At 62.7% G+C, this 27,248-nt stretch overlaps 2 protein-coding genes across 12 annotated transcripts in view; both read left to right on the top strand.

Annotated features, from left to right (window-relative positions):
* DNAH2 (dynein axonemal heavy chain 2) overlaps window positions 1–4,998 on the top strand; it is a 79,783-nt gene extending 74,785 nt beyond the window's left edge. For 2 of the 5 annotated variants that reach the window (XM_047707042.1, XM_047707041.1), the window contains exons 80-88: window positions 2,042–2,233; window positions 2,368–2,552; window positions 2,773–3,001; window positions 3,079–3,230; window positions 3,357–3,471; window positions 3,871–4,047; window positions 4,149–4,223; window positions 4,389–4,539; window positions 4,683–4,998. In XM_047707042.1, coding sequence (XP_047562998.1) covers window positions 2,042–2,233; window positions 2,368–2,552; window positions 2,773–3,001; window positions 3,079–3,230; window positions 3,357–3,471; window positions 3,871–4,047; window positions 4,149–4,223; window positions 4,389–4,539; window positions 4,683–4,837 — 1,431 coding nt within the window. In that variant the 3' untranslated portion in view covers window positions 4,838–4,998. Of the gene's footprint in view, window positions 1–623; window positions 905–2,041; window positions 2,234–2,367; window positions 2,553–2,772; window positions 3,002–3,078; window positions 3,231–3,356; window positions 3,472–3,870; window positions 4,048–4,148; window positions 4,224–4,388; window positions 4,540–4,682 lie in introns of those variants that run through there. The other 3 variants (XM_047707045.1, XM_047707043.1, XM_047707044.1) reach the window with 3 other exon arrangements.
* Window positions 4,999–5,447: 449 nt separating this feature from the next.
* On the top strand, window positions 5,448–27,244 carry KDM6B (lysine demethylase 6B). 7 transcript variants are annotated; one of them, XM_047707069.1, is made up of 24 exons: window positions 5,448–5,599; window positions 12,383–12,499; window positions 17,431–17,550; window positions 17,792–17,934; window positions 18,028–18,169; window positions 18,382–18,480; window positions 18,585–18,804; window positions 18,893–18,985; window positions 19,070–19,231; window positions 19,333–19,533; window positions 19,629–19,973; window positions 20,084–22,263; window positions 22,350–22,476; window positions 22,582–22,687; window positions 23,471–23,676; window positions 23,791–23,855; window positions 23,941–24,009; window positions 24,096–24,244; window positions 24,426–24,540; window positions 24,643–24,830; window positions 24,953–25,094; window positions 25,379–25,505; window positions 25,615–25,785; window positions 25,900–27,244. In XM_047707069.1, exons 5-24 carry the CDS (start codon window positions 18,033–18,035, stop codon window positions 25,921–25,923), a joined length of 4,926 nt encoding a protein of 1,641 aa, XP_047563025.1. In that variant the 5' UTR covers window positions 5,448–5,599; window positions 12,383–12,499; window positions 17,431–17,550; window positions 17,792–17,934; window positions 18,028–18,032; the 3' UTR covers window positions 25,924–27,244. The 7 variants fall into 7 exon arrangements, with proteins under 7 accessions (XP_047563025.1, XP_047563019.1, XP_047563020.1 ...); XM_047707063.1 differs by having other exon boundaries at window positions 23,938–24,009; XM_047707064.1 differs by lacking the exon at window positions 5,448–5,599 and adding an exon at window positions 9,721–9,861 and having other exon boundaries at window positions 23,938–24,009.
* Window positions 27,245–27,248: the final 4 nt, after the last annotated feature.

The following is a 27,248-nucleotide window of genomic DNA, read 5'->3' as shown; positions in this document are numbered from 1 at the left end:
GGCCCCCAGTAACCTGCGACTCGCCTTTCCCATTCAGTGCAATGTACTCGACGTTCATTCATGCTCGCGGTTCCTGGTTCCTCGATGCGCTCCCCATCCAAATCCGTCCTTAGTCATGTGTCTTGTCAGTTGTCTTTTTCCTTTTTATTTTTTTTCATGAATGGAGATCCTTAATTTTTATGAGGTGGAATTCAGCTCTTCTTTATGGCTTATGCTCCTAGGTGTTGTTCAAAAAATCGCTTACTCCAAGGTGGTAAAGGCAGTTTCTCATACTTGTCTTCAGAAGCATTTATAATTTGACTTTCTCATATTGGTGTTTTAACCACTTGAAGTGGATTCTCACGAGTGTGGGATGAGTAGGGGTCCAATATTTTTTTCTGGCCACACAGATAACCACTTCTCCCAGTACCATCATCGAACAACGTACAGTTACCCTTCTGATCTGCAGGGCCTGCTAAGCCTTAAAACATGTTTATATATGTGTAGGTTTCTGGGCCCTTTATTCTGTTCATTGGTCAGGTTGTTCATATTGGGGTCAAAAGACACGGTCTCACTGACCCTATAGCTCTGTAATAGTCCTTGCTTGCTGGTATGGCAAGTCTCTTTACCGCATTCTTTTTCAGGCCACTCGTGGACTTTTATTCTGCAACAGAATTGCTGGGATTACTTTGTTAAATTCTACAAAAAAAAAAAAAATCTCTTAATCAGTCTGGAGGAAATCAACATCTTTCGTATATTACGCCTCCCCATCCATGATTATAGTATATCTCTCCATGTAGTCTTTATTTCAATCAAGTTTTTCCATTTTTGCTTTAAAGATTTGTGCATTTTTATTTATTCCTGGAAACTTTACGTATTTTGGTGTTGTCAATGATAGTATTCTTACTCTAATTTTTTCACTACATTCTGTCTGTCACGGATGCATCTTTTTTTTTTTTTTTAAAGATTTTATTTACTCATTTGAGAGCACAGGCAGAGCAGCAGCAGAGGCAGAGTGAAAAGCAGGCTCCCCGCTGAGCTGGGAGCCTGACATGGGGCTCGATCCCATGACCTGGAAACCATGACCCCAGCCGAAAGTAGATGCCCAACCCTCTGAGCTATCCAGGTGCCCCAATGGATGCGTCTTCTTAAAAGCACTGTGTCAACAACATATTGCTGTCCTGCTCAAGACAGAAAGTGGCCGGGGCACCAGGTGGCTCAGTTGGTGAAGCGTCAGCCTTAGGTCATGATCTCAGGGTCCTGGGATCGAGCCTCACATCAGGCTCTGTGCTCAGGGGGGAGCCTGCTTCTCCCTCTGCCTCTGCCCCTCCCCCGTTTGTGTGTTCTCTCTCGATCACTCTCTCTCTTTCAAATAAATAAATAAAATTAAAAAACAAAACAAAACAAAACAAAAAAACCCAAAATAGAAAGTGGCCTTCTGACTCCTGGTGAATCAAGTCCTAATGGCTCCATCTGGTCATAGCTCTTCTGACCCCACCTGGGTCCTTGCCCTTGACTTCAGTTAGACTCATCTTCTCACTTATTCTCTGCTTTGAGCCTCTATCCCTTCCATTCTTTCCATCTCCATGAAACCAACGCCCTCCTGTCAGCCTCATTATCTCTTTCCCCTCCGTGAGACTCTGCCCATCTTGACCCACGAGGGCGTTCACAAAGCCTGAAAAATCTATCACACAGATGATACGCTATGACCCACTTAATCTACCCTGAAACTTTGCATATGGCATCGTATAGATTTTTGTCCATTAATAGTTGCATGTACTATCAAAAGTGGGGGGACAATAAGGTAGAGCTGCCACTAGCCCACACAGTGCCCGTGTGCTGATGAAAGAAAGAAAGGCACCCACCTAGTCCTGTGAATTGGTGCACATCCTGGCATGCAGATCAAGGTCTGGATTTCAGCTTTCACTACCCCCTTCAGCCAGCGTCCTTGTGCAGTGAGCAACCTCCACAACCGTACATGGTGGTGCCAGTGGCAGGGCTTAGCATGATGCAGGTCATCCCATGCAGGACATCCCAATAAAATGTCCTGCATTGTCTCCAGGGCCTGAAGGCCAACATGACGCGTCTTTACCAGCTGATGACGGAAGCACAGTTTTCCCGCTGCGCCAAACCTGCCAAGTATAAGAAGCTGCTGTTTGCCCTCTGCTTCTTCCATTCTGTGTTGCTGGAGCGCAAAAAGTTCCTGCAGCTTGGCTGGAACATCATCTATGGCTTCAATGACTCTGACTTTGAGGTTTGCACCAATAGGGGCCTGTTACCCCAGGCCTGCCCAGTGGGGTCCCGGTGGGAGGAGCCGCAGACAGAAAGCCCCCCTTGAATGAGTTCCTGCCCTAACTGCGTGTGGGGGTGGGGCCGGGGCGTCCACAGGTGTCGGAGAACTTGCTGAGTCTCTATCTGGATGAGTACGAGGAGACCCCATGGGACGCCCTCAAGTACCTCATTGCCGGTGTCAACTACGGTGGGCACGTGACGGACGACTGGGACCGGCGCCTGCTCACCACCTACATCAACGACTATTTCTGTGACCAGACTCTGTCGACCCCCTTTCACCGGTGAGGCGGGGAGGGGGCACGGACACGGGCCCAGAGAACAGCAGCTGCCCGAGGGGGCAGGACTGGGGGCAGCGGGGACGTTTGAGAAAAGGCCGAGTCTGTGGGGTCAGGAAGGGAGCAGGGGCAGCACGAAGGGGCCACGCAGAGTGGCTGGGGTCCTGGCCTGGCGCTGAGCCCCAGAGGCCCGCAGCGTGGTGATGGTCATGCCGGGGGCCTTCAGGTTGTCGGTCCTGGAGGCTTATTTCATCCCCAAAGACGGGAGCCTGGCCTCTTACAAGGAGTACGTCAGCATGCTGCCGGGCATGGATCCCCCCGAGGCCTTTGGCCAGCACCCCAACGCGGACGTGGCCTCCCAGATCACCGAGGCACGGACTCTCTTTGAGACTCTGCTGTCCCTGCAACCCCAGATTACTCCTGCCAGGGCTGGAAGCCAGAGCCGGGAAGAGAAGGTAGGAGCGGGCCGACAGCTGAGGAAGGGCAAGCAAGGCGGCAGAGAGGCCGCCACTCAAGGGTCCTGCCATGCCAGGTCCTCGAGCTGGCTGCTGATGTGAAACAGAAGATCCCTGAAATGATCGACTATGAGGGGACCCGAAAACTGCTGGCCATGGACCCCTCCCCTCTCAATGTGGTCCTTCTGCAGGAGATCCAGAGATACAACAGGCTTATGGAGACCATCCTGTAAGATGGAGGGGGCAAGAGGAAAGGGCTTCCCCCCCCACCCCCACAACGCTCCCCACCCCCGCCCCTCAGGGATGGCTCTGCCAGGCCCCTCCCATCTCTAAGCTCCCACCTTACCCTGCTCAGGTTCTCACTAACAGACCTCGAGAAAGGCATTCAGGGCCTCATCGTGATGTCTACAAGCCTCGAAGAGATTTTCAATTGCATCTTTGATGCCCACGTCCCTCCACTCTGGGGAAAGGCAAGATTGCATCACTCTCAGACCCCTGTGCCCTCCTCCCCTGCTTCTGGGAGGCATATGGCAACATGCAGTGTGCCTGGGTTTCGGAGCCAGAGAGATTCAAGGGGGAGATCCCGCTCCGCTATTCACAGACTGGGTTTGCACCGAGTAATTAACCTGGAAACTTAGGACAAGTTCCTTGCCTCCCCCAAGGACATTTCAAGGATACTCGGTACTGTGCGTCCCTCTCAGTCGGTGCTTCTTTCCTGGGAGCTGGCTTTTGGAGAGCTTGGCCCAGCGGCAGCTGGGAAATGGGCTGACACGACAGATTTTCTTCCAGGTCTGCACGCCAAGCGCTCGAAATCAAGATTTGAGTGCGCGAGTCAATGAGTATATAACACGCCCTATTTCCTCCTCCAGGCATATCCCTCACAGAAGCCACTGGCTTCCTGGACCCGGGACTTGGCCACACGTGTGGAACAGTTTGAGCTGTGGGCCAGCCGTGCCCGGCCTCCCGTGATCTTCTGGCTGTCTGGGTTCACCTTTCCCACCGGCTTCCTCACCGCGGTGCTGCAGTCCTCAGCCCGCCAAAACAACGTGAGCGAGCAGCGTGGGAGGCGGGATGGGGGTGGGTGCTGGGGGTGCGGATTTGCTCTGCTCCTTAAGGGTCCTCCCTTATGCTCCCCCTTAACCCCCAGATTCCGGTGGACAACCTCTCTTGGGAGTTCATTGTTTCCACCGTGGATGACAGCAACCTAGTGTATCCGCCCAAGGTGGGAGCAGAGGTCTGGGGGGGTGGGGGTGCTGGGAGTAAACCGCGGGTTTACTCAACTGGTTAAGAAGGGAGAAGAGAGGTGGCAGTTCGGGGGTGCTGGCAGCCAAAGGTCTCCACTTCTCCCCCAACTTGCCCCCCCCCGCCCCCCAACGTGTCTTTCCAGGATGGAGTCTGGGTCCGTGGCCTGTACCTGGAGGGTGCTGGCTGGGACAGGAAGAACTCCTGCTTGGTAGAGGCGGAGCCCATGCAGCTTGTCTGCCTCATGCCCACCATCCACTTCAGGCCTACAGAAAGTCGCAAGAAGAGCGCCAAGGGTAGGCTGCCTTCCCAGTACTTCGTTTGGATCCCAACCCACCCTGCCCCCCCCCCCCCCGCCCCCACACCTGCTGGGGCCCTGCTCTCTCCAAGGCGCCCCGGGGCTCTGACTCCTGACTCCTCCTCCTCTCCTTTCCCCCAGGTCTGTACTCCTGTCCCTGCTATTACTATCCCAACCGGGCGGGCAGCTCAGACCGAGCCTCCTTCGTCATCGGCATCGACCTCCGGTCGGGGACCATGACATCTGATCACTGGATCAAGAGGGGCACTGCTCTGCTCATGAGCCTGGACAACTGACAAGGCCTCCTCTTCCTCCCGGCTTGAGGGAGGGTCGGGGACTCTGGGGACGGAGGCTGGACTTAACGGGGGCCACAGAATGGGGGCCGGGAGACAGCTAGGTGTACTGGCCATAAAGGTGGAAGAATTGTATAGGAACTCAGAGCAGTAAAACGCCTTCAACCGTAGCCCTGACTGAGCCTCTCAATGGGGTGCCGGGAGTCTGGGGAGGGAGGAAGCCCAGGCCTTACGGAGGAAGGTACTCCCGCGCGCTGCTAAAGGATGGGGAAGTTGCTAGGGAAGTGGGAGGCCAGGAGAGGAAGGGGACGTGGCCTTGAGCGAGGGGCCGGGCGGTGGGACCAGAAACGCGCGGGGCTAAATTTCGGGGCTGGCCCTGAGCAGGTGGGGCGGGGCTTACTTCGGAATGGCGCGTGATCCGAATGGAATAAGGGTTTGTCAGGCGGGGCTCGGGGCTGGACCCGGTACGTTGCACCCCGAACCCGGCACCCCGCATCAGGCATCCTCCTGCGCACCTGCGCTGAGGCTAGTGGGACCCGCAGAAGGCGGGGCGGGGCCCGAGAGAGGGACTCCGGCGCGAGAAGGGGCGGGACCACGGGGAAGGGGGCGGGGCTGGGGCGCAGGGGGGGCGGTGTTTGTGTTGGAAAATCCAACTGCGCCACGGGGCGGAGCGGCCCCCCCGGCCCTGGCCTGGGAGAGGGGGGGCCCGCTCGACCCCCTGGGAGACCTCGGGGAGCCTGAGCACCTGGGACTCCCCAGAAACAGGTAACGGGGAGCTGCGAGGGCGTCTGAAAGGGGGAAACCCATCTCCGCGCAGGGGGGCGGGACGCCCGAGTTTCAGGACCGGTAGAGCCGGGGATGGACGTTTGGGTCTAGGCAAAGGCACTGAAAGGAGAGCGGGGCGCAGGACGCCAGGGTTCCCTAGAAGAGTGCCGGGCGGGGTGGGGTGGGGGAAGAGCGGGGAGGCGGAAGACTTGGGGGTGCGGGTGTCCAGAAGGGCCTGAAAGGGCTCCCAGTCCCCCTCGGGCTGGGATTCCCCTCTCCGACCCTGGGCGGGGCGAGGCGGGGTGCGGCGGCCCCTGACAGAAGGGCAGGACCGAAGGTCGGAGTCCGCAGCTGGGCGGGTGCGACCACCCCCTGAGGTCGGGCGTGGCCAGTCTGGCAGGGGTCTCCGGGCCCGGGGCCACCTCTGGGTGTCCCTCCGGTTCTCCGCACGGTGAAGTGTGTCGCCTCAGCCTTGCCCCTCACGGCGGGAGCGCCGGCAGCCGGCCTCCCGGTCACGGCCTTCGCCTCCATCCACTCCGCCGAACCCCGCTAGCCCCTCCATCCCTGGGCCGACCCCACTCGGCCGCTCGTCGCCCTCGCCGGGCCCGGCTAAGTGCGGACCTTCCCAGCGCAGCCACGAGATGGCGAGGGCGAGACACGCAGCCTGAGCCGCGGGAGCGGGGTGGGCGCTGTGGCCCGGAGGGCGGCCGAAGCCCCCCGCCGGGCGGGAGAGAAAGGTGGGCGGCGGTGCGCCTCTGGCTTCCTGTCATCTCGGCCCCTCACAGGAAATTGTGGGCGGGAGGGCGAAGTGCAAGACGTGGGGAGGGGGCTGGGACTCAGTCTCCGCCTCCCCGGGCCGCGGTAAATGGTGGGGAGGGGGCACGCGGCTTGGTTACTAAGCAACGCAGATTCGCTTCCTGTCTGCTGCGGCTGGTGGCCGTTACTTGGGGACCGGGCGTGGGGGGGCGGTCTGTGGCGAGCGGGGGGCGGGCCGACTGCGGGGAAGGTCGAGGGCCGGGCGCCTGCTCCCCGGGACCCGGAGAGCCCGGGAAGGACGGAAGGGACGGCGTGAGCCGCGCTGCCGCAGAGGAGGGCGCCGCGACCGTCCGGGGGGAAGGCGGGATCCAGGCGCGGCCCCGAGCGCCGCTCCGCTGGCCCTCCCGGGGGTTGCTTGCCCTGTTGCCCGAGTAACTGGAGAGCCAGACTCGGGAGCCGGATTCCCGAACTCTCGCGTCCGGCCAATCCGCTTGGGCGGACGGCCCTGACATCAGGGCCCTGGCAGCCAATGTGCTGGAGGCTTCATAGAGCCACGGGAAAGGGGCGAGGGGAGAGGAGGAGATTGGCGGAGTAGGGGGGTAGCTGCTCGGGACCCGCACGTGCACTCCCACACGCTCGCGCCCACCCTCCTCCCTCCTCCGCACGCGCCCGGGTGCCCCCCTGCGCCTGCGCGGCGAGTCGGCGCTCGCCGCACACGTTCCCCCCACCCCCATTTGAGTCTGTGTTTGCAAATTACTCCTGGGCTGCGCTCCTCAGCCTCTGGGGACCCGGGCGTCTGGATTCGCCGGTCCTCTCTCGCTGGGTCTCGAACCTTTACAGCCCAGCCCTGTGTGGGCGGGGCCGGCTACCTGTTTCCCACCGACCCCCCAGCTGGCGCCCCACTCTCCCAGGTGGGCTGGGCGGAGCTGCGGTTTCCGGCCCCTTAGGCTCCGCCGGCGCCTTCCCGGGCTCCGGCTGAGGTTGCCTCCCCAAGGGGAACGGAACGGGTGTCTGCGCCCCTTCCCGAAGCTTCACTTGTTCGAGCTCAGCTGTAGTAGGTGGCGGGGGAGGGCGCTGCGGGGAAGCCCCGGACGGCCCAGGTGACTCTTGCGGGTCCTGATGCCCCTTCGCGGGAATTCCTCCCCTCGACTGGCACACCAGAATCCTTTCCATCCTTAACGTGTCCTCCCCGCTCTCCCCCGTGCTCTTTGCACTTCTCGGCGCTCCCTCCGGGCTGTGTGTCCCGGTCTCCACTCGTCCTTCTCGGCTTCTCCCGGTTATATAACTCTTCCTCTCGCCGTGTCCTGGTTTCAACTCCACAGACTCCGCCCTGGAACAGCGCGGGGAGGGGCAGGAGAGCTGGGGACCCAGACAGGTTCCGGCTGGCTGCCGGCTGGGCCACGGGGGAATCCCGCAGATGGGAGACGGAGCCCCGCGGGACCCGGTGTCCCCGTCCCTCACCTTCTGCCCCCGCCCCCTACCCGCGATTTCGCCCGGGAGAGAGAAGGCACAGTATCTGCGAGAGGCGTGTCGGGACTCCGTCAGAAATGTGGGTTGGGAGGTCAGGGCTGGAGGCGTGGAGGAGGAGCTTTAGCAAGCCCGAGTCCCGGGGACTGGAGCCGCATTGGGGGTAGAAGAAATAAAGGCAAGCCGCCTGGGTTCCTTCTCTCCCCTGCTTTTTGGGCTCCCAGAATTCCTAAGGCTATTTCCCAGGAAGCTTAGCCAAAGGCCCCTTTCCGCCCCTAGGGGTCAAAGGTCTGTCCTAGAGGTGGCCTGGGATGATGTCACCAGTGCACGTGCCCTGGGACGGTTGCCAGGCTGGAGGCCTCCTCCCCTTTCTATCCCCGCACCCCCGCCCCCCAACCTCTGCCCCGAGTCCGGTTCCAACCCCGTGCCATCTTTTCCCCCTCTCCCTTCCCTTGGCCTTAGCAGCCTGCAGGTGGGAAACCCTGGCCTGGAGTTTTCTGAGGGGGAGGGGCACGGGTGTGGTGTGGCCCGAAGACTTTGCCCCTTAGCTGGGCTACGGGAACCTTGCGGCATTTTGCCCCAGATTGGTGGGGAGAGCTTTCCTTCCCAGTTCCTCCTCCCCTTGAAAGAGCCTCCCAGCCGTCTTTCTGTTTTCCCACCTGCTGCATTGCCAAGTGTCCTGTTGCCCCTCTCCCCATTTTGAGTAGAAGGGGGAGTGGTTGCAAGATAGCAACTCCCAGGAGAGCTGCGTGTGGTGTGGGAGGGGTCACTGGACCGCAGCTCACCTCTGACCTGGATCAGTGACACCCCAGCAGTGAGGAAGAGGGTCAGGAAACTGTATGAGACTGAAAAGTCAGGGTCTTTATTCTGTGTGGGTGGGTGGATCACTTTCCTGAGGGAGGAGAACTCCATTCATAGCTGCAGGGGCTTTTCCCTATTGAGTTAAGTCCTGGGGTTTGGTTATGATAATTGGAAAAAAAAAATTCATTTTTCTTATAATGCACCTTAGAGCTGTCAGATCAGACCCGGATTCCTTTCTCAGCTCTGCCACTTAGTGGCTATAGGGACTTGGAAAGGTCACCACCTCCCAGAGCCTTATATTCTTAATCTGGAAAATTTAAATATCAATACATACCTTCTAGGCCGGGGAAGTGGGGGGGTTGAGATAATTTATGCAAAGCACTTAGCACAGGGCCTGGCACAGAATAAAAACTGCATGAATGCTTGTTAGGAAAGGCTATTTCTCGTTAAATGGGGATAGTTATTATTTTTACGATGATAGTTGTTCCACCGGCTTCAGCCTGGCCAGGACCTCAGGGGTTGGTCAGGGAGGAGTGGAGAGTTGGTGTTAATTTGGTGGGTGGGAGGGAGGGGGGCTCGGGATTAGCTTTCCCTGCGTTGTGCACTTTATTTGATGAGGGCTTTAGTCAGATTTGTATTGCTTTCTTTAGGATTATTATTTTTTTCTCTCTCCTCTTGGAGAAGAAACAGCTCAGACTATTCCTCTGGCCGTGAAAATAAAATAATTGTATTGTGGTTCCTGATTTTTAAGCAAGACCCGGGTCCCCTCCCATGTTGTTCTCTGGGGCCTTTCCATTTAGCAGAGGGACTCCACAGTTTTCTTTTCGGGGACTGGGCTTGGCTGAGGGGTGTGTAAAAGGTTGGGTAGGTGGGTGGAGGGAGACTAGTGCTGGGGGCTGGGGGGGGCGGGTAGTTAAAGGAAGAGACCGGAAGGGAGGAGGAGGGAGCCTACTGGTGGGTAGGGAGGGAGGGGAGGAGGAGGTGGAGGAGGAGGAGGAGGAGGAGGAGGAGGAGGGAGGGGGTTGGGGAGAGCCTGCTACAGTTCTTTGTTTGACTCCGGGACTCAGGGACGGGGAGGAGGAGGGAGGGAGGCAGAGGCTGCAAGCGCCGGGGCAGGCCCAGGAGGCAGAGGAGGGACCGTCTCCCCCGCCCCCCCAGCCCCCACTCCCCCCCCCCCGCTGCTCCCCCCCTCCCTACCCGGACTCCGGGGGCACCGCCGGGGGACAGACACCCAGCAGGTAACCCCGGCCTGGCTCGCCCTCCCTTGTCAGATTTTCCTCCACACCCTCCCGGATGACCCCTTTCCCCGATTCTGTCTCCCCGTTTTCCTCGGCCTTGCCTCTTTTCCCTGGCCCTCCTTGTTCCATCACCCCCACTTGGGCTTGTCGCCCGCTGGCCGTGCCGCTGTCTCGTGCAGCCCGACTCCCTTCCCCTCGCCCGGCAGCCTCTGCGCCCCAGGTCTGCCCGCGACACCTTTTGGGGCTCTGTCTCGCTGCTTCTCTGGGCTTTGCTTTCCTTCCGACCTGTCCCCTGGGGCTCTGAGTAAGGAGGCAGTCCCTGTCCTTTTCTCGCTCCCCCCTGTTCCCCGCCCCCCCAACTCTGGCCCCCTTTCTCCTTCTAGCAGTCTCTGGGGGTGGGGAGAGAACCGGAATTTGGGGGGCCCTCTGGAGGGGCAAGGGGCTGTGTGTCGCTGGGGAAAGGGTCTGTGAGTGTGTGGGGGGTGGGGGTGGGGGCATTTGGAGACCTGGCTGCTTCCCTGTTGTCCCTTTAAATGGCCCTCACATTTCTGGGGACTCTTGGGGGGGGAGGTGGCAAGCTGCCTGCCTGGGGGGTAGGGCCCTCGGTTTGTGCACACAATCAAGGGTGGTAATGATTTAAAGGGACAGGCTCGGTGTGGCCACTGCCACCCCGAGCCGGCGGGAGGGGGAGCCGGCAGGCCGTGTCTGGGGAGGCTGGGCCGGTGAACAGGGCATTTGAGGCTGGATCTGTAGTGGGGCCTGCCAGGTCCAGGATGGTGTGGCTGAGACCTGCAAGGAGGGGTGACAGCTTGCGGGGGAAGGGAGGCACTCAGCCTGGGCCTTCTCCTGGGCCCCACCTTTGGGTGCTTGGACTCCTTGGCCAAGAGCCCTTGAGTGCAGACTGTGGAGTCTGTGGGCCATCAGGTGGGGACCGCTGGTGGGTCTGCAGGTCAGCAGTCTGGCCCGGGCACATTGGAGCTGGCCCGCAGCTTCCCCTTTTGTTGTTTGGCTCTGTGCACAAGAAAGCCCCAGCCCCTCCCCCAGCTCCCCTTCCCATCCACATGCCCCCCCCACACCCACCCCAGCTGTTGGACAGATGAATTAGAGCCTCCGGCTTGGGGCCAGGGCTGGTGAGGGATTAAAGCTCTGGGGCTGGCCCTTTAAATGGCTGTTGGCCCCTCCCCCCACTTTGGTGTCCAGACACCCCATACACACTTCTGTGACCCCCTTGGCTGCCCCTCACTCCTTCTTTGGTGTGTCCTGAGGCCTGCCACTCCCCTCTCTCTAGGCTTGACCTTCCCCTCCAACACAACCACATACACAAACACTACACACACACACACACACACACACACACACACACACACTCTCTCTCTCTCTATCTCTTTTTCTCTCTCTCTCTCCCTCTTCCCCCACATTTTCAGCATCTCTGTCCTGGAAGGTTCCTTCTCCAACAGGAGAACTTTGCCTGTCTGGCCTCCCTAGCCTGCAGCTGCGACCTGGCCCACAGAGCAGCCCCCCCCCGGGTCAGGAGTAGCATCTCCCTCGGGGCTGTGTCGTCAGCAGCCCAGGCACCTTGCTGCACATTGCATCATGGAGGCTGGGGGCTGGAGGCCTGAGTCTCTGGGGCAGGAGGAAGGATGTCGGCTGGAAAGCCAGGGAATGGAGAGACTGCACTGGGAGCCCAAGTGTCTGGGACCTTAAGGGCCGAGCACGGTGGCTAAGGAGGCAGAAACCATGGGTCCCTGAGGAGGACTGAGTCTGAGGACAGGCAAGACTTAGGTGTGACCCGAGGTGGACACCTGATTCTTGGCCCTGGACTTCTGTTAAAAGACCTAGCTGTTTGTCTGTGACAGGAGGGGAAGGGGTGGGCCTCTGTCACCTTCTTGGGCCACTTAGAGGAAGGAGGTGATGGAGAAACAGGATATGGCCTTGAGGGGTGGGATGGAAGGGAGGCCTGCGTCCAGACCCATGCCCGGAGTCAGTCCTTGTTCAGAGAGAGGCTCTTCCACGCTGGGCCCGTTTGTCCTGTCTGGCTACCTGTGCTGCTCGCAGAGACCTGCCTGCGCCCTGCCTGGGGAAAGGGGAGGGGGCAGAGTCCAGAGGGTGGGGTTGACTGGTGTGATAAGGTGAGGGAGGAGGCTGAGCTGAAGGCCAGGGAAGCGCTCGGGATGGAGGCTGACTTGGGCGCGGAGGTCAGAGGCCGAGGGGGCTCCTCTGGGACCCAGGACTCAGCGGGAGGGGTCAGTCCCAGGAGGCATCATGAGTTGGGTGTCCACCGAGGACCTACACAGATGCCATCGCCTGTGCCTCTCACCCCCTGCTCCAAGCTGCTTCCTAAAGGGGAAGAAGGCTGGAGGACCACTTTGGGGATGGCTTTTTCTGGTTGCCACGGAAACAGGTTCTCCCATCCCATCTGACCACCAGCGGCTGATTGCTCCTCAAGAAGACAGGGAGCACAGGAAGATTCTCCAGCCTGGGAGACCCCACTTCTAACTGGCTTTTTTTTTTTTTCTTTCAGGTTCCCCCAGGCACCATGCCAGCCCCGTAGTACCACCCATCCCACCCACGGTGGTCTGCTGCACCCCACTGCTGGGGCACTGGTTCCAATGAGACAGGACACATCAGATTCCATCTGGTAAGTCCTGCCCCCGAGCAACACCTCCCCCCACCCACAACAGTCCAGCTCGGTGCAACATACTTGAGGAAGAGTGGTACGGTCTGCATCATGCCCACTCCCCAGAATGGTCCAGTCCAGCTGGTGGCATGCATCCCCCCCCATGTGGTGCTGGAGTGGTTCAGCCTTCCTGGTTTATGGAGCCCCCCTCTGTTGCCTCTGAGTGGTTCAGCCCGGTGCTTCACAGCCTCTCCACGACCACCAAGCCCCCCCCCCAGCCCCCGCCCCCCACCCCAGTGCTACAAGCCAGTTGCTTATTGAATGGACTTGAGCTAGTTTGCAAGCCGGGCGGTAGAGGTGAGCTACCCTGGAGGGATTTTTCATGGGGTGGGGGTGCCCTAGAAGAGTTGTTGAACAGTCTGGTTTCTGGATGGTGATTGGAAATTGATTCTGAGAGGTAGTGGAGGCCCCTGGCACAAGCGCCTGCTGTTGCCATGGCAATCGTGGCATCTCACCTTTCCTTCCAGATCCCTTTCTGTTCTGTCCTGTTCCCACTGCGCTACAGCATTTGCCTGCTGCCCGGCGCCTCAAGTCTTACCCCTTTTCTCCTCGCCTCTCTTTCTGCCAGTTCTCTGCCTGTAGCTCTGTAGGCCAGAGCCTCCATCCCTCATTCTTTAGGAGAAAAGATGATACCTAAGCCGGGGACTTGAGTTCTCCGAGCGTGTGCCGCTCTTCTCCACTATTCACTGAATTTTTGAGTGGGACTGTTTTCTCCTCTGTGTCTGTTTGGAAGGATGGTTTGCACATTGGGTTACCTCAGTGGAATTGTGTTGAATGAATGTGTTAACTGAATGCGCTCTCTTGCCAAGAAAGTAATGGCTTCTGAGATCTGCTACACAGTCTCCTGCCCACACCCGCTCTAGAGGACGTGAGACATTTGGGATGGTAGAGATGCCTGGGGTAGAACCCCGGGGGCAGGCTGACCCAAGAGATGGCCTGTGAGGATAAAACCAAGGGATGGAGACTAGGACAGAGGCCTTTTAGAAGAGTGCAAAGAGTTGAGGCCCTGGGAAGAAGCCCGGCCCTTCCACTCTCTTGCAGAGTGAAATTCGCGAAGTTACCTAACCTCTCTGAGCCTCAATTTCCTCATCTGTAAAATGGGGTTAAAAAAAAAAAGTACCTCCTACCTTAGGTTTGGGGTGGTGGTGGGGGGAAGTTTTAAAAATGTATGTGAAGTGTTTAACACGGTGGCAGGCATGTAATAAGTATTCACAAAATGCTAGCAATTATCATCATAATGGGAGCTGCAGGGACCTGGGAGGATAAGCAAGGACCTTAAGGAATAGGACAGAACTTGATTGAAGGCAGACAGACGCCCAAATATTTGACTCAAACAGAAGGATCACTGATCCAGCAAGCGTCAGGATTCCGGGCAGTGAGGCGAGGAGTCAGCAGGGTCAGCCTGCTCCAGTGTTTCCCAGACTCTGTTCAGGAACATGAAGGCAAACCCAGAAGGGCATGTGCAGAGACACACGTGATCACGCAAGTGATGCAGAGGCAGACCCAGACAAAAGACCGAGACAGGAGCCAGGCAGACACACAGACAGAGACAGCCCCTCAGAGTCATGTAGACAGGCATAATGACAGGAACGCGTCCGACGCAGGCCCTGAAGGAGACAAGATGAGCAGATATGCAGGTGCACTGAGACAGACACCGGGACCCACACACAGCCGACCTTGTCAGACACACTGGGGAACACAGCGGTCCAGTCAGAGGCAGACACAAGGCTCGCAGTGACACATAGCGGGCCGGGGCCGGCACTGTCACTCCTCGGTGGGGGGCGGGGAGGGGCCAGCGGCGGGGGAAGGCTGGGGAAGGGAATCCCGAGCGGGCCGCCTGCCCGGGTGGCTGAGTCACAGCGGCGCCCCAGCCGGGGGCCCTCCCCTCCGCCTCCCCCTCCCCCAGGTAAGAAGCGAGCCTGTAACCCCTCGCTTCCACCGGGCCGGAGGAGGCCTGGCGGGGACCGGGATGGGGCTGGGTTCCGGGACCACCCCCTCGGCGCGCGTGGCGCGCGTCTGCCGATCGCCTGCCGGGGAACACCGTGTCTGCGGGGTCTTGTCTGTGGCCGGCATGTGAGTCTGCGTGCGCACGTCTGGCCCCTCAGCCCGCGCCCCGCGCGGCTCCAGCGCTGCGCCGAGGGGCTTCTCGGGCTCAAGCCCGCAGAGGGTTAAGTGGGTGTGATTGATGGAGTGGGTCTCTCTCGCGGCTCCGGGGGAGGGGGTCGGTTAAAGTCCCTGAGTCCAGAGCCCGGATGGAAGGGGCGGAGCTGGGCTCAGCCGGGAGTGCCCGGATGGAGAGGGCGTGGCCTCGGCAGGAGAAGAATTAACCCTTTCTGGGCGGCTGGCCCCCCGGGACACGGGGCGGGCGGGCGGGAGAGTCTGGAATGGAATGTCTGCCCCAGAAGTATACCGTCCTCTCAGCCTGACTCCGGCCGCGTGCGTCTTCCTCTCATCTGCCTTCGAGGAGTCTGTGGGCGTCTGTCTTTGTGCCTGCCCGTGGTTGTCCCCTCCCCTTGGTTAGTAGGGACACCGGGAGTCGGGGAGGGCTATTCCTGCCCCAAAGCGAGAGTGGAGGTGAGAGTGGACCGCGAGCCGCCTGCGGGAACAGGTGTGAGCGGGGCGTCGAGGCTGGCGTTCGCGGGGAGGGGCCGTCGTAGGGGAAGACGAGAGGGGAAATTCCGCGGGACCGGTGGTGAGCGGTGTGTGGGCTGAGTTGTGTCTGCCTCTGACTGTGTGTCTGTGTGTGTTCAGGGAGGCGGGGACTGAGTCAGTGGGAATAGGGGAAGGTTTTCTGGGTGACTCACGCTCCCCCCCCACACCCCGAACCTGAATCAGACCCCGAGGGAGGTCTTTGTACCGGAGGCGGATGGTGTGTGTGGGGAGGGGGGTAGCGGGGGGAGTCAGGAGCCTGGGTCCCCGGTGGGGACAGGGATCCGAGGTCGTTGGCGAGAGTGAGTGTGTGCTTAGTGTACAGGAAGTTTTTGTTGTCCAGTGAGGGCTGTTGTGTTCTGAGTGCCGGCGTGGGGGGTTCCGGACAAAGGTGGAAACGGGCTTGGAGGGACGGGGCTCAGTGCTTTAGGGAAAGCTGAGTCAGTTCCCCGTGGGAAAGGGGAAGTGGTGGAGGGGAAGTGTCATCATCGCACTAGGGGAAGCTGCATTTCCTGGTAACTGGTGGCGCCCTGGGCGCCCCTTCGCAAGCGGGGATCTGTTCCCCTGATGCCCGGATCCCCGGACCCCCTCCCCACCCCGTCTTCCCTTGCGTGGTCCGGGACTTGGGTGGGGGACTCTGGCCGGGGCTACACTGGGACCGCCGTTAAGCGCTCTGCTCATGCCAGGGCTTGGGAACTGAGAGAAAGTCTGTGTGGCGAGGAGAGAGAGCTCGGGGCAGAAACTCCGCCAGAGCGGCGGAGAGGGTCCGTAGAGCCCGGGCGTGAGCCGGCCTCAGCGGGGAGGGCGCGCCGGGACCTGCGGGGTCCGAGAGCTAGCCTGTAAACAGACGACCTTGCCCCGCGGAGGGAGGACTGTTTTCACCAGAAACCCCCCTGCCCTTGCGGGCTGGGTGGAAATTTCCCCACGGCGCAGACTTCTCTCGGCGAAGGCGAACTTTCCAGCCGCCCCCAGCCCCTCGTCGCGCGCTCTCCCCCGGCTTCCTGCCCGGCGCGAGCTCCAGCTGGAGCGCTGGCCCCGCCCCCGCCGCTTTGTACTCTACGCTCGCCTCTCTCAGCTCTTTGTACTCTAGACTCTCAATGGACCGATCCCGGGAGCGGAGCCGGCGCCCTACCTGCGGGGACGCGGGGTAGGCGACGGGGAGGCGCGGGGACGGGGAGCCTGGGCTCAGAGAGGCGAGAGGGAAGAACTGGGGCCAAAGGGAAGGTGCCCAGAAGGGGAGCAAGGCGCCCGTCGTGGGTCGAGGCAGCATCGACGGGAAGGGGCGGGGGGTGGCGGTGAAGGAGGAAGTGAAACGGGTTCTGGGTTCTTTAAGGGAGTGGGCGGTGAGAGTGGGACAGGGGTGATGTCACCGCCTGTCGGGCCCCGCCCTCCTCCCTCCCGAAGGACCCCCCCTTACACTTACACACGCCGCTTCCGCTGCGCAAGTAGCCACGTCACGGGCAACCCCCGAAATCCCCCCTCCCTTGGGGGGCGGGGGCCACGTGGGCCGCGGGGAACCGCGTGGCCCCGACGGGGAAGGGCACAGAGGATACGGGAGCCACGCGACAGGGGCCACTCGGGACCGCGGTGCGCGACTTCTCACAAGTTGGGGGGATTGAGGGGAGATTTTGGTTTGGGGGGTCGGTTGGCATTGAAGGTCTGGACAGGCGGGGAAATGGAGGAGCTCAAGGAACTGGGTACGAGGCCGGGGGCCTGACCGTGGTTTGGGATGGGGTCAGGCGTCGGGGATGGGGCGCTCAGGTCGCGGAGCGGGAGGGTCTGGGTACCGGAGAAGTCGCCGTGACCGGCCAGCCCTCCGCAGCTCCCGGCGGCACTCGGGGTGGGAGGCGAGGCAGTGCGCGGGGTGAAGTGAGGAAGGGGAGCGACCCCTTTGTCTGCGCGGGGCGTCCGTTGGCCGTCAGTCGGTCTCACGGCGGCGGGGCGCGGGGCGGCTTCGGCGGTCGCGCCGGGAGCGCCGGTGGCTCCGCGGGTGCGTGGGACTTGAGGGTAGCGCCGTCCGCCAGGCGGGCCCGAGCGTGCGACTCGCCGCCTTCACGCGCCAGGGTCCCGGGCCCCGCCGGCGCCGCCAGCCCGAGCGCCGGGCGCGAGGTGGAGACCCTAGGTGGGAGCCACGGGGTCACACCGGGGTCACCCCAGGCCGAGCCCGTCTGACCGGCTCCGCCGCCCCTCCTCCCCCGGCCGCGGCCGGCCGGGCTCACCTCGCTCTCATTGGTCCCGACCAGGCTGTTACTGAGGCGGAGACACGGGTGATGATTGGCTGGCTGGGGAGAGAGGAAGTCCTGTGATTGGCTAGATCTCGGGAGCTCGCCGACGCCGGGAGAGGACGCTCCCACGGAGGCCGGGTAAGCCGCCGCGCCGCTGCGGGTCCGCTCCAGTGGGTCCCGACTGCGAGCTGCCGGCGGCCCGGCCGGGCCGCTCTCCGCCGCCGGTCCCGGCGCCTCGCCGCCGCCCTGGGCCGCAGGGGGCCTCCGCTTAGGGAAAGCCGGGGCGGACGCCCAGTGCAGATGACCGCCCGGCCCAGCCCCGGGCCTCCGCGGTGTGCTGGCCTGCTCACCTCACTCCTCCTCCTCCTCTTCTCTGTAGAATTGGCTGTGAAGGGCCCTGGGTTGCCGTCTGGGGGCAGTGGGCACTCCTGTCAGAGCGGCTGGAGCGGGACCGTCGCCCCAGAGAGCTGGGGCAGGGGGCCGTGCCCGATCTCCAGGGCTCCTGGGGCCACTGCTGACCTGGTAAGGGACAGGCCGGGGCAGGGTTGGCGGTGTGCAGGCTGTTGGCTCAGGCTGCGCCCCCACTGAGACCGTAATCTCTTCTTCCTGGCTCAGGCTGGATGCATCGGGCAGTGGACCCTCCAGGGGCCCGCGCTGCACGGGAAGCCTTTGCCCTTGGGGGCTTGAGCTGTGCTGGGGCCTGGAGCTCCTGCCCGCCCCATCCCCCTCCTCGTAGCGCATGGCTGCCTGGAGGCAGGTGAGAACTTGGGGCCTCTGTCTCTGTCTCCAGGCACCCTTCTTCCTATCCCCTCGACTCCTTAGTCTCTGTGTCATTCTCTGGGTTTCTGCCATTCTGTGGACCTCAGTGCCATCCTCGGCTGCTGTCTCTTAGCCTCAGTCCCCTCCTTCCTAGGTAGGGACAGGACTGTGTAACGTTACTGCGTGCTAACAGACCGCTTCTCTCTCTAGGTGCTCTGCCAGCATCGGGCAGCCCCCGCTCTCTGCGCCCCTACCCCCTTCACATGGCAGTAGTTCCGGGCACCCGAACAAACCGTATTATGCTCCAGGGTGAGTGAGGATTCAAACGTGCTGGAGATAGGAGGTAAGTCTGGGGTCCGGGAAGAGTTCCCCGAAGCCTGACCCCGACGCCTGCAACCCCTTCTGCTCTGTAGGACCCCCACTCCAAGACCCCTCCATGGGAAGCTGGAATCCCTGCATGGCTGTGTGCAGGCGTTGCTCCGAGAGCCGGCCCAGCCAGGGCTGTGGGAGCAGCTTGGGCAGCTGTACGAGTCTGAGCACGACAGTGAGGAGGCCATCCGCTGCTACCACAGCGCCCTTCGATATGGAGGAAGCTTGGCTGAGTTGGGGCCCCGCATTGGGCGACTGCAGCAGGTGGGATGAGGCAGACCCTGGGATGGAGGGGGTAGGATTGTGCCTCCGCCCTCAGTACCCTCATCTTAGTGTGTGCTTCTGTCCTCAGGCCCAGTTCTGGAACTTTCATGCTGGCTCCTGCCAGCACAGAGCTAAGGTCCTGCCTCCCCTGGAGCAAGTGTGGAACTTGCTGCACCTCGAGGTGAGACCGGGGCTGGCTGGGCTAGGGAGGAGGCCTGGGCCAGGTATGGAGCTGTGTCATTCTCTCTCCCCTTTCTGTCTTCAGCACAAGCGGAATTACGGGGCCAAGCGGGGAGGTCCCCCAGTGAAGCGAGCCGCTGAACCCCCAGTGGTGCAGCCCGTGCCTCCTGTGGCACTCTCAGGCCCCTCGGGGGATGAGGGCCTTAGCCCTGGAGGCAAGCGCAGGAGAGGCTGCAGCTCAGAGCAGGTACGGTTGTGTGTGGGCCGTGTGTGGGCCGGTGGGCAGGCAAGTAGCCGGAGGGCAGGACTGGGGAACGGAGTGGGGTCTCACGCTCTGTTTCCTTCTAGACCGGCCTTCCCCCAGGGCTGCCGCTGCCACCACCGCCACTGCCACCGCCGCCGCCACCACCGCCGCCACCACCGCCCCCACCCCTGCCTGGCCTAGCCACTAGCCCTCCCTTTCAGCTGACCAAGCCAGGGCTCTGGAGTACCCTGCATGGAGATGTCTGGGGCCCCGAGCGCAAGGGTTCGGCACCCCCGGAGCGCCAGGTGAGCTCCCGTCCGTTGCCCCTTACCTCTTGGGTGCCAGGCCTGCGTCCTCTGTCCTCTGTCCCTCATTGGTGGCCCTCCTTCCTCTCCCACAGGAGCAGCGGCACCCGCTACCCCACCCGTATCCATACCCGGCTCCGGCCTACACGGCGCACCCCCCTGGCCACCGGCTGGTCCCGGCCGCACCCCCAGGCCCCGGCCCCCGCCCCCCAGGAGCAGAGAGCCATGGCTGCCCGCCTGCCACCCGTCCCCCCGGAAGTGACCTTAGAGAGAGCAGAGTTCAGAGGTCGCGGATGGACTCCAGCGTTTCACCAGCAGCAACCACCGCCTGCGTGCCTTACGCCCCTTCCCGGCCCCCTGGCCTCCCCGGCACCACCAGCAGCAGCAGTAGCAGCAGCAGCAACACCGGTCTCCGGGGCACGGAGCCGAGCCCAGGCATCGTGAGTGCTGGCGGTGGGCGCAGTGGGGCACCGGCCTGGGAGCTCCTCTTCGGGTGGGGGAGCTGGAGTGGCACTCTGACCCCCCCGCCACCCTTATCCTCCACTCGCAGCCCGGCGCTGACCATTACCAGACCCCTGCGCTGGACGTCTCCTCTCACCAAGGCCGCCTGGGGCCCTCCGCACACAGCAGTCGGAAACCGTTCCTGGCGGCTCCCGCTGCCACTCCTCACCTGTCCCTGCCGCCCGGGCCCCCCTCACCTCCTCCGCCACCCTGTCCCCGTCTCCTGCGTCCCCCACCGCCCCCTGCCTGGCTGAAGGGTCCGGCCTGCCGGGCACCCCGCGAGGATGGGGAGATCTTAGAGGAGCTCTTCTTCGGGGCTGAGGGACGCCCCCGTCCTCCCCCACCACCCCTCCCCCACCGTGAGGGCTTCTTGGGGCCTCCGGCTCCCCGCTTTTCTGTGGGCACTCAGGATTCGCACACCCCTCCCGCCCCCCCAGCCACCAGCAGCAGCAGCAGCAGCCCTACGGGGCCTGTGTCCTTCCCCCCGCCTCCCTACCTGGCCAGAAGTTTGGACCCCCTTCCCCGGCCCCCCACCCCCACACTGAGCCCCCAGGACCCACCTCTCGCACCCTTGACTCTTCCCCTGCCCCCAGCTCCTCCCTCCTCCTGCCACCAAAATACCTCAGGAAGCTTCAGGCGCCCGGAGAGCCCTCGGCCCAGGGTCTCCTTCCCAAAGACCCCCGAGGTGGGGCCGGGGCCGTCGCCAGGCCCCCTGAATAAAGCCCCCCAGCCTGCGCCGCCCAGGGTTGGGGAGCTGCCTGCCCGAGGCCCACGGCTCTTCGACTTTCCCCCTACCCCGCTGGAGGACCAGTTCGAGGAGCCGGCCGAGTTCAAGATCCTCCCCGACGGGCTGGCCAACATCATGAAGATGCTGGACGAGTCCATCCGCAAGGAGGAAGAGCAGCAGCAGCAGGAGGCAGGCGTGGGCCCCCCGCCCCCCCTGAAGGAGCCCTTTCCATCTCTGCAGCCTCCATTCCCCAGTGACACAGCCCCAGCCGCCACCGCCTCTGCTGCCGCCACCACCGCCACGGCCGCCACCGCCGCCACAGCCACCCAGGAAGAGGAGAAGAAGCCACCACCAGCCCTGCCGCCGCCACCGCCTCTCGCGAAGTTCCCACCCCAGCCCCCGCCCGTGGCTGCCCCGCTGCCCCCAGCGGCCGGTCCGGCCGGCCTGCTCAAGTCCTTGGCCTCCGTGCTGGAGGGACAGAAGTACTGTTACCGGGGGTCTGGAGCAGCTGTTGCCACCCGGCCTGGGCCCTTGGCCGCCACTCAGTATTCCCCCGGCCCCCCGTCAGGTGCTACCGCCCCACCATCCACCTCAGCGGCCCCCGGCGCCCAGGGCTCCCCACAGCCCTCCGCTTCCTCGTCATCTCAGTTCTCTACCTCAGGCGGGCCCTGGGCCCGGGAGCGCAGGGCGGGCGAAGAGCCAGCCCCGGGCCCCATGACCCCCGCACCGCTGCCCCCACCCCTCCCTCTGCCCCCTGCTCGGTCTGAGTCTGAGGTGCTAGAAGAGATCAGTCGGGCTTGTGAGACCCTCGTGGAGCGGGTGGGCCGTAGCACCACAGACCCGGCGGGCCCGGTGGATGCGGTGGGCCCGGTGGATGCGGCGGGCCTGGTGGACAGTGGGACTGAGCGGCTGCTGCCTCCTGCTCAGGCCCGGGAGGAGAGTGGTGGGGCGGGGGCGGCGGCAGGACCAGGCAGCGGCAAGCGGCGGCAGAAGGAGCACCAGAAGGAGCACCGGCGGCACCGGCGGACCTGCAAGGATGGCGTGGGTCGGCGGCCCCGAGAGGGCAGGGCAAAGACCAAGGCCAAGGCCCCCAAAGAGAAGAGCCGCCGGGTGCTGGGCAACCTGGACCTGCAGAGCGAGGAGATCCAGGGGCGCGAGAAGGCCCGGCCCGATCTCGGTGGGGCCTCCAAGGCCAAGCCGCCCGCAGCTCCGGCCCCTCCACCGGCTCCCGCGCCCTCTGCCCAGCCCATGCCCCCCTCCACCCCCGCGCCCGGGAAGAAGACCCGGGAGGAAGTGCCAGGGCCCCCCGGCGTCAGCCGCGCTGACATGCTGAAGCTGCGCTCCCTTAGTGAGGGGCCCCCCAAGGAGCTGAAGATCCGCCTCATCAAGGTGGAGAGCGGCGACAAGGAGACCTTCATGGCCTCTGAGGTGGAGGAGCGGAGGCTGCGCATGGCGGACCTCACCATCAGCCACTGCGCCGCCGACGTGGTGCGCGCCAGCAAGTAAGCGAGGGGCCGGCGCCCGGCACCCCTTGTCCCCGCCGGGTCACCCTGGTAGCCCTGCCCTTATCTCTCTGTCCTCCCCACAGGAATGCCAAGGTGAAAGGGAAGTTTCGAGAGTCCTACCTTTCCCCTGCCCAGTCTGTGAAACCGAAGATCAACACTGAGGAGAAGCTGCCCCGGGAAAAACTCAACCCGCCCACCCCCAGCATCTATGTACGTGGGTCACCCCTGCCATTGGGCTCGCGGCCGTGCTGGGGGCCGCGGGGGGCGGGGGGTGGGCCCTGAGCCTCACCCCTGCCCTGTCTTCTCCTGCTGCAGCTGGAGAGCAAACGGGATGCCTTCTCGCCGGTGCTGCTGCAGTTCTGTACAGACCCTCGGAACCCCATCACCGTGATCCGGGGCCTGGCGGGCTCCTTGCGGCTCAGTGAGTGTGGCAGGGGGTGTGGGGCAGAGCCATCTGAGGGTCCCCGAACCTGGAGATCCCCGGCCGGCGGCCAGTGCAAGCCCTCCTCAGTCCTATGTAGCTCGTACTCTGAGTGATGAGTCCGCCGGTCTCAGGCTTTTCTCCCATCTGTGTGTCCCCGGCAGTGGGCAGAGGGAAAGGGATGTATCTCAGGATCCAGCTGGAGTCCCTTTCAGTTTTCCTGGCAGTGAGAGTGAGGGCATGGATTACACAGGGCCTCGGCCAGCCCATGGTTTGAGGCTTTCCCTCTTCCAGTCCTTTATTGTGCAGAATTTCAGACAAAGGTATAGACGTAGGAAGGGAAACCATGTAGAAGCATAAAAATCACATCTCCCGTGTACCTGGAGCGTCCTCTCTCCCCACATAGCCTCCCTTCTCTCAGCTGAGCTCCTGGAAGCACTTTCTAGGCTTTCACTTCACCCCATCTCCTTGGATCCAGTGATAAGGAAACTTCCACCCATTGAGCACCTCTTGAGTGCCAGGTGGCATGCGCCTGTGGCCCCATGCACACCCAAGGACACGGCTGGAGGGGCCCCAACTCGGGGCAGCAGTGGGAGGTGGCGTTGGGGGTGACCGAGATGAGAGCCACGTCCCGGGACGGCCAACCGCGCCAGCTGCCTGTGGGGCCGGCCTCGTCACCTGTCCTCCTGGGCTGACCCTGCGTCAGGGGCTCAGGGAGTAAGAAGGCCCGAGCTCCCTACCCTCTGCCCCTGCCCCGACGCCCTGCTCGGTCCTCCCTTGCAGACTTGGGCCTCTTCTCCACCAAGACGCTGGTGGAGGCGAGTGGCGAGCACACGGTGGAGGTGCGCACGCAGGTGCAGCAACCCTCGGACGAGAACTGGGATCTGACAGGCACGCGGCAGATCTGGCCTTGCGAGAGCTCCCGCTCCCACACCACCATTGCCAAGTATGCACAGTACCAGGCTTCATCCTTCCAGGAGTCCCTGCAGGTGAGGGGCACATGCCTGGCTGGACCCAGGGGGTCAGGATCTGGGGGCTGCCGCGGGGGCACCCGGGGGCGGGTGCTGACCCAGGCCTGCGCCCACCCCTCTGTGGCCAAGCAGGAGGAAAAGGAGAGCGAGGATGAGGAGTCTGAGGAGCCGGACAGCACCACGGGGACCCCTCCCAGGTAGGTCCAGTTGGGCCCTCCCCTTCCCCACTCCTTGGTTCTCGTGCCTCTCCACCAACCCATGTGCCCTTTGCCCTGGCAGCAGCGCGCCTGACCCGAAGAACCATCACATCATCAAGTTCGGCACCAACATCGACCTGTCCGATGCCAAGAGGTCAGTGGGGCGGGGGCTGGAGCGCCACCCGGTGGGCAGAGTTGGGGGGGTAGTCTCTCACTTCCGTGGCACCTTCGCCCCCGCAGGTGGAAGCCCCAGCTGCAGGAGCTGCTGAAGCTGCCCGCCTTCATGCGGGTCACGTCCACCGGCAACATGCTGAGCCACGTGGGCCACACCATCCTGGGGATGAACACGGTGCAGCTATACATGAAGGTCCCCGGCAGCCGGACTCCAGGTGCGCTCCTGGCGGGGGCAGGCGCGCGCGCGTGCGCGAGGTGGGGGGGGCGGAGGGCGGGGCTGCTGCGGGGGGGGGGGGGGGGGGGGCTCCGCCAGCCAATGAGGGCATGAGGGTGGGCCGGGCGCAGAGCGCAGGCTCGACCCTGGCCAGGCACGCCGTTCTCTGTCGCCCCCTGCAGGCCACCAGGAGAACAACAACTTCTGCTCCGTCAACATCAACATTGGCCCTGGCGACTGCGAGTGGTTCGCGGTGCACGAGCACTACTGGGAGACCATCAGTGCTTTCTGCGACCGGTGCGTGCCGCCCTGCCTCCCTCCCGTCCCTCCGCCCCGCCGCAGGCCCGGCCCGGGGTCCTCAGACTTCCCCTCCCCTCTGACCCTGTGGCCACCCTGCAGGCATGGTGTGGACTACCTGACTGGTTCCTGGTGGCCGATCTTGGATGACCTTTATGCTTCCAATATCCCCGTGTACCGCTTCGTACAGCGCCCTGGAGACCTCGTGTGGATTAATGCGGGCACCGTGCACTGGGTGCAGGCCACCGGCTGGTGCAACAACATCGCCTGGAACGTGGGGCCCCTCACCGGTGAGAGGGCGGGGGCGCGCGGGGCGGGAGTGCAGCCCGCTGTGAGGAAGGGGCCTGTCGCTGCCCTCCTGCGCCATGGTCTGGGCTGGCGGCGCATCCTCAGTACCCCCTGTGGCCCGCAGCCTATCAGTACCAGCTGGCCCTGGAACGATACGAGTGGAACGAGGTGAAGAACGTCAAATCCATCGTGCCCATGATTCACGTTTCCTGGAACGTGGCTCGCACCGTCAAGATCAGCGACCCGGACTTGTTCAAGATGATCAAGTGAGGGCCCCGTGTGGGAAGCAGCCCGTCTCCATCCGAGCAGGCCCCGGTCTAGTGCTTCCTGTCCAGCGTCACCCGCCGCCCCACCTTGCCCCCATGTCCCGCACTGTGCCGGCGCTGGGATGGCCATGGGCCCCGGCTCCCTGGCGCTTTCTTTTTCTCTGATCCAAGTAGACAAAAGCCACACGAAATGTCAGCTGTGACAGATGCCCCAGGTCAGGGGCTGTGACACCCCTCCCTCCCCCCTCCGGCCCTCACCACGCCCTCGCCCCAACCATGTGCAGGTTCTGCCTTCTGCAGTCCATGAAGCACTGCCAGGTGCAGCGCGAGAGCCTGGTGCGCGCCGGCAAGAAGATCGCTTACCAGGGCCGCGTCAAGGACGAGCCCGCCTACTACTGCAACGAGTGCGACGTGAGTGCGCTCGACCCGTGATTGCCCCCCTCCCCGTCCGTCCTGGGACTGCCCTCCCCACCCCTTAACCCCCCCCTCCCCGCTGACGCCCCCCCTCCCCGGGTCTCAGGTGGAGGTGTTCAACATCCTGTTCGTGACAAGCGAGAATGGCAGCCGCAACACGTACCTGGTGCACTGCGAGGCGTGCGCTCGGCGGCGCAGCGCCGGCCTGCAGGGCGTGGTGGTCCTGGAGCAGTATCGCACCGAGGAGCTGGCACAGGCCTACGACGCCTTCTCGCTGGTGAGGCCCGGGCCAGCCGCGGCGGCGGGCGGGCTCTCCCCCCACCCCACCCCCGCGGCGCGCCCGCCACCGCCCAGCCCACCGCTGAGCCTAGGGCCCGCTTTCTCCCCGCAGGCCCCCGCCAGCACGTCGCGATGAGGCCGGACGCCCCGCCCGCCCGCAGGGCGCCGCGGGGCCACCAGCACACGCCTGGGCTGGACCTGGGTCCCGCCTCTGGCCGGGAAGGGGGTCGGGCCCAGCCCTTCCACCCCATTGGCAGCTCCCCTTCACTTAATTTATTAAGAAAAAAGTTTTTTTTTTTTTTAACAAATAAGAGGAAAAAAGGAAAAAAAATGGGAGACGGGGGAGGGGGCTGGCAGCCCCTCGCCCACCAGCGCCTCCCCTCACCGACTTTGGCCTTTCTAGCAACAGACACAAGGACCAGGCTCCGGCGGCGGCGGGGGTCACATACGGGTTCCCTCACGCCTGCCAGCCGCCCGCCCGCCCGGCGCAGACGCACGCGGCCCGTGCATGTACATAGACGTTACGGCAGCCGAGGTTTAATGAGATTCTTTCTATGGGCTTTACCCCTCCCCCAGGACCTCCTTTTTTACTTCCAATGCTAGCTGTGACCCCTGTACATGTCTCTGTTTATTCACTTGGTTATGATTTGTATTTTCTGGGTTTTTTTTGTTTTGTTTTTTAGGTTTTTTTTGTTGTTTTTAATTTATAACAGTCCCACTCACCTCTATTTATTCATTTTTGGGAAAACCCGACCTCCCGCACCCACCCCCTTCCCCTAAGCCATCCCGCCCGCCCCTCCGGGGACCGCCCGCCCTGGGGCTCTCCCTGCGCCCCAGTGTGTGTCCGGGCCGGCCGTCCGTCTCCGCCCGCCCGCCCGCCCGCGGCGCCCGCCGGGCTCTCATGGTGCTCAAACCCGCTCCCCTCCCCGACGTCCTGCACTTTCTCGGACCAGGCCCCCACTCCCGACCCGACCCCAGCCCCGCCTGAGGGTGAGCGACTCCTGTACTGTAGGGGAAGAAGTGGGAACTGAAATGGTATTTTGTAAAAAAAAAATAATAATAAATAAATAAAAAAATTTAAAGTTTTAAAGAAAGAACTATGAGGAAAGGAACCCCGTCCTTCCCAGCCCTGGCCAATTTTAAAAACACGGACCTTCCCCTCACCCCCCATCCCCCCGCCTCCCCTTTTCTTTTTAAGCGTGAACCAGCCCAGGGCCAGGGCCTCACTGGGGCAGGGACACCCCGGGATGAGTTTCTCCGGGGCTTTATTTTTGTTCGGTCGGTGGTTTTTCTCTCCCACGCTGGGGCTGCGGAGGGCTGGGGGGTTTACAGCCCCGCCCCCTCGCACTGCACTGTCTCTCTGCCCCAGGGGCAGAGGGGTCTTCCCAACCCTACCCCTATTTTCGGTGATTTTTGTGTGAGAATATTAATATGAAAAATAAAATCAGAGAAAAACACCCG

The sequence above is a fragment of the Lutra lutra genome, chromosome 16 (genome assembly GCF_902655055.1).
Source record: "Lutra lutra chromosome 16, mLutLut1.2, whole genome shotgun sequence".
NCBI lineage: Eukaryota > Metazoa > Chordata > Mammalia > Carnivora > Mustelidae > Lutra > Lutra lutra.
This window is presented reverse-complemented; position numbering and strand designations above follow the sequence as displayed.

Bases quoted from the DNA above. Each gene is read 5' to 3' on its own strand.
- KDM6B (XM_047707063.1), top strand. From the start codon at position 18,033: ATGCATCGGGCAGTGGACCCTCCAGGGGCCCGCGCTGCACGGGAAGCC. The intron at 18,986-19,069 runs GTGAGACCGGGG...TTCTGTCTTCAG, and splicing joins GGAACTTGCTGCACCTCGAG to CACAAGCGGAATTACGGGGC. The intron at 24,010-24,095 runs GTCAGTGGGGCG...TCGCCCCCGCAG, and splicing joins GACCTGTCCGATGCCAAGAG to GTGGAAGCCCCAGCTGCAGG.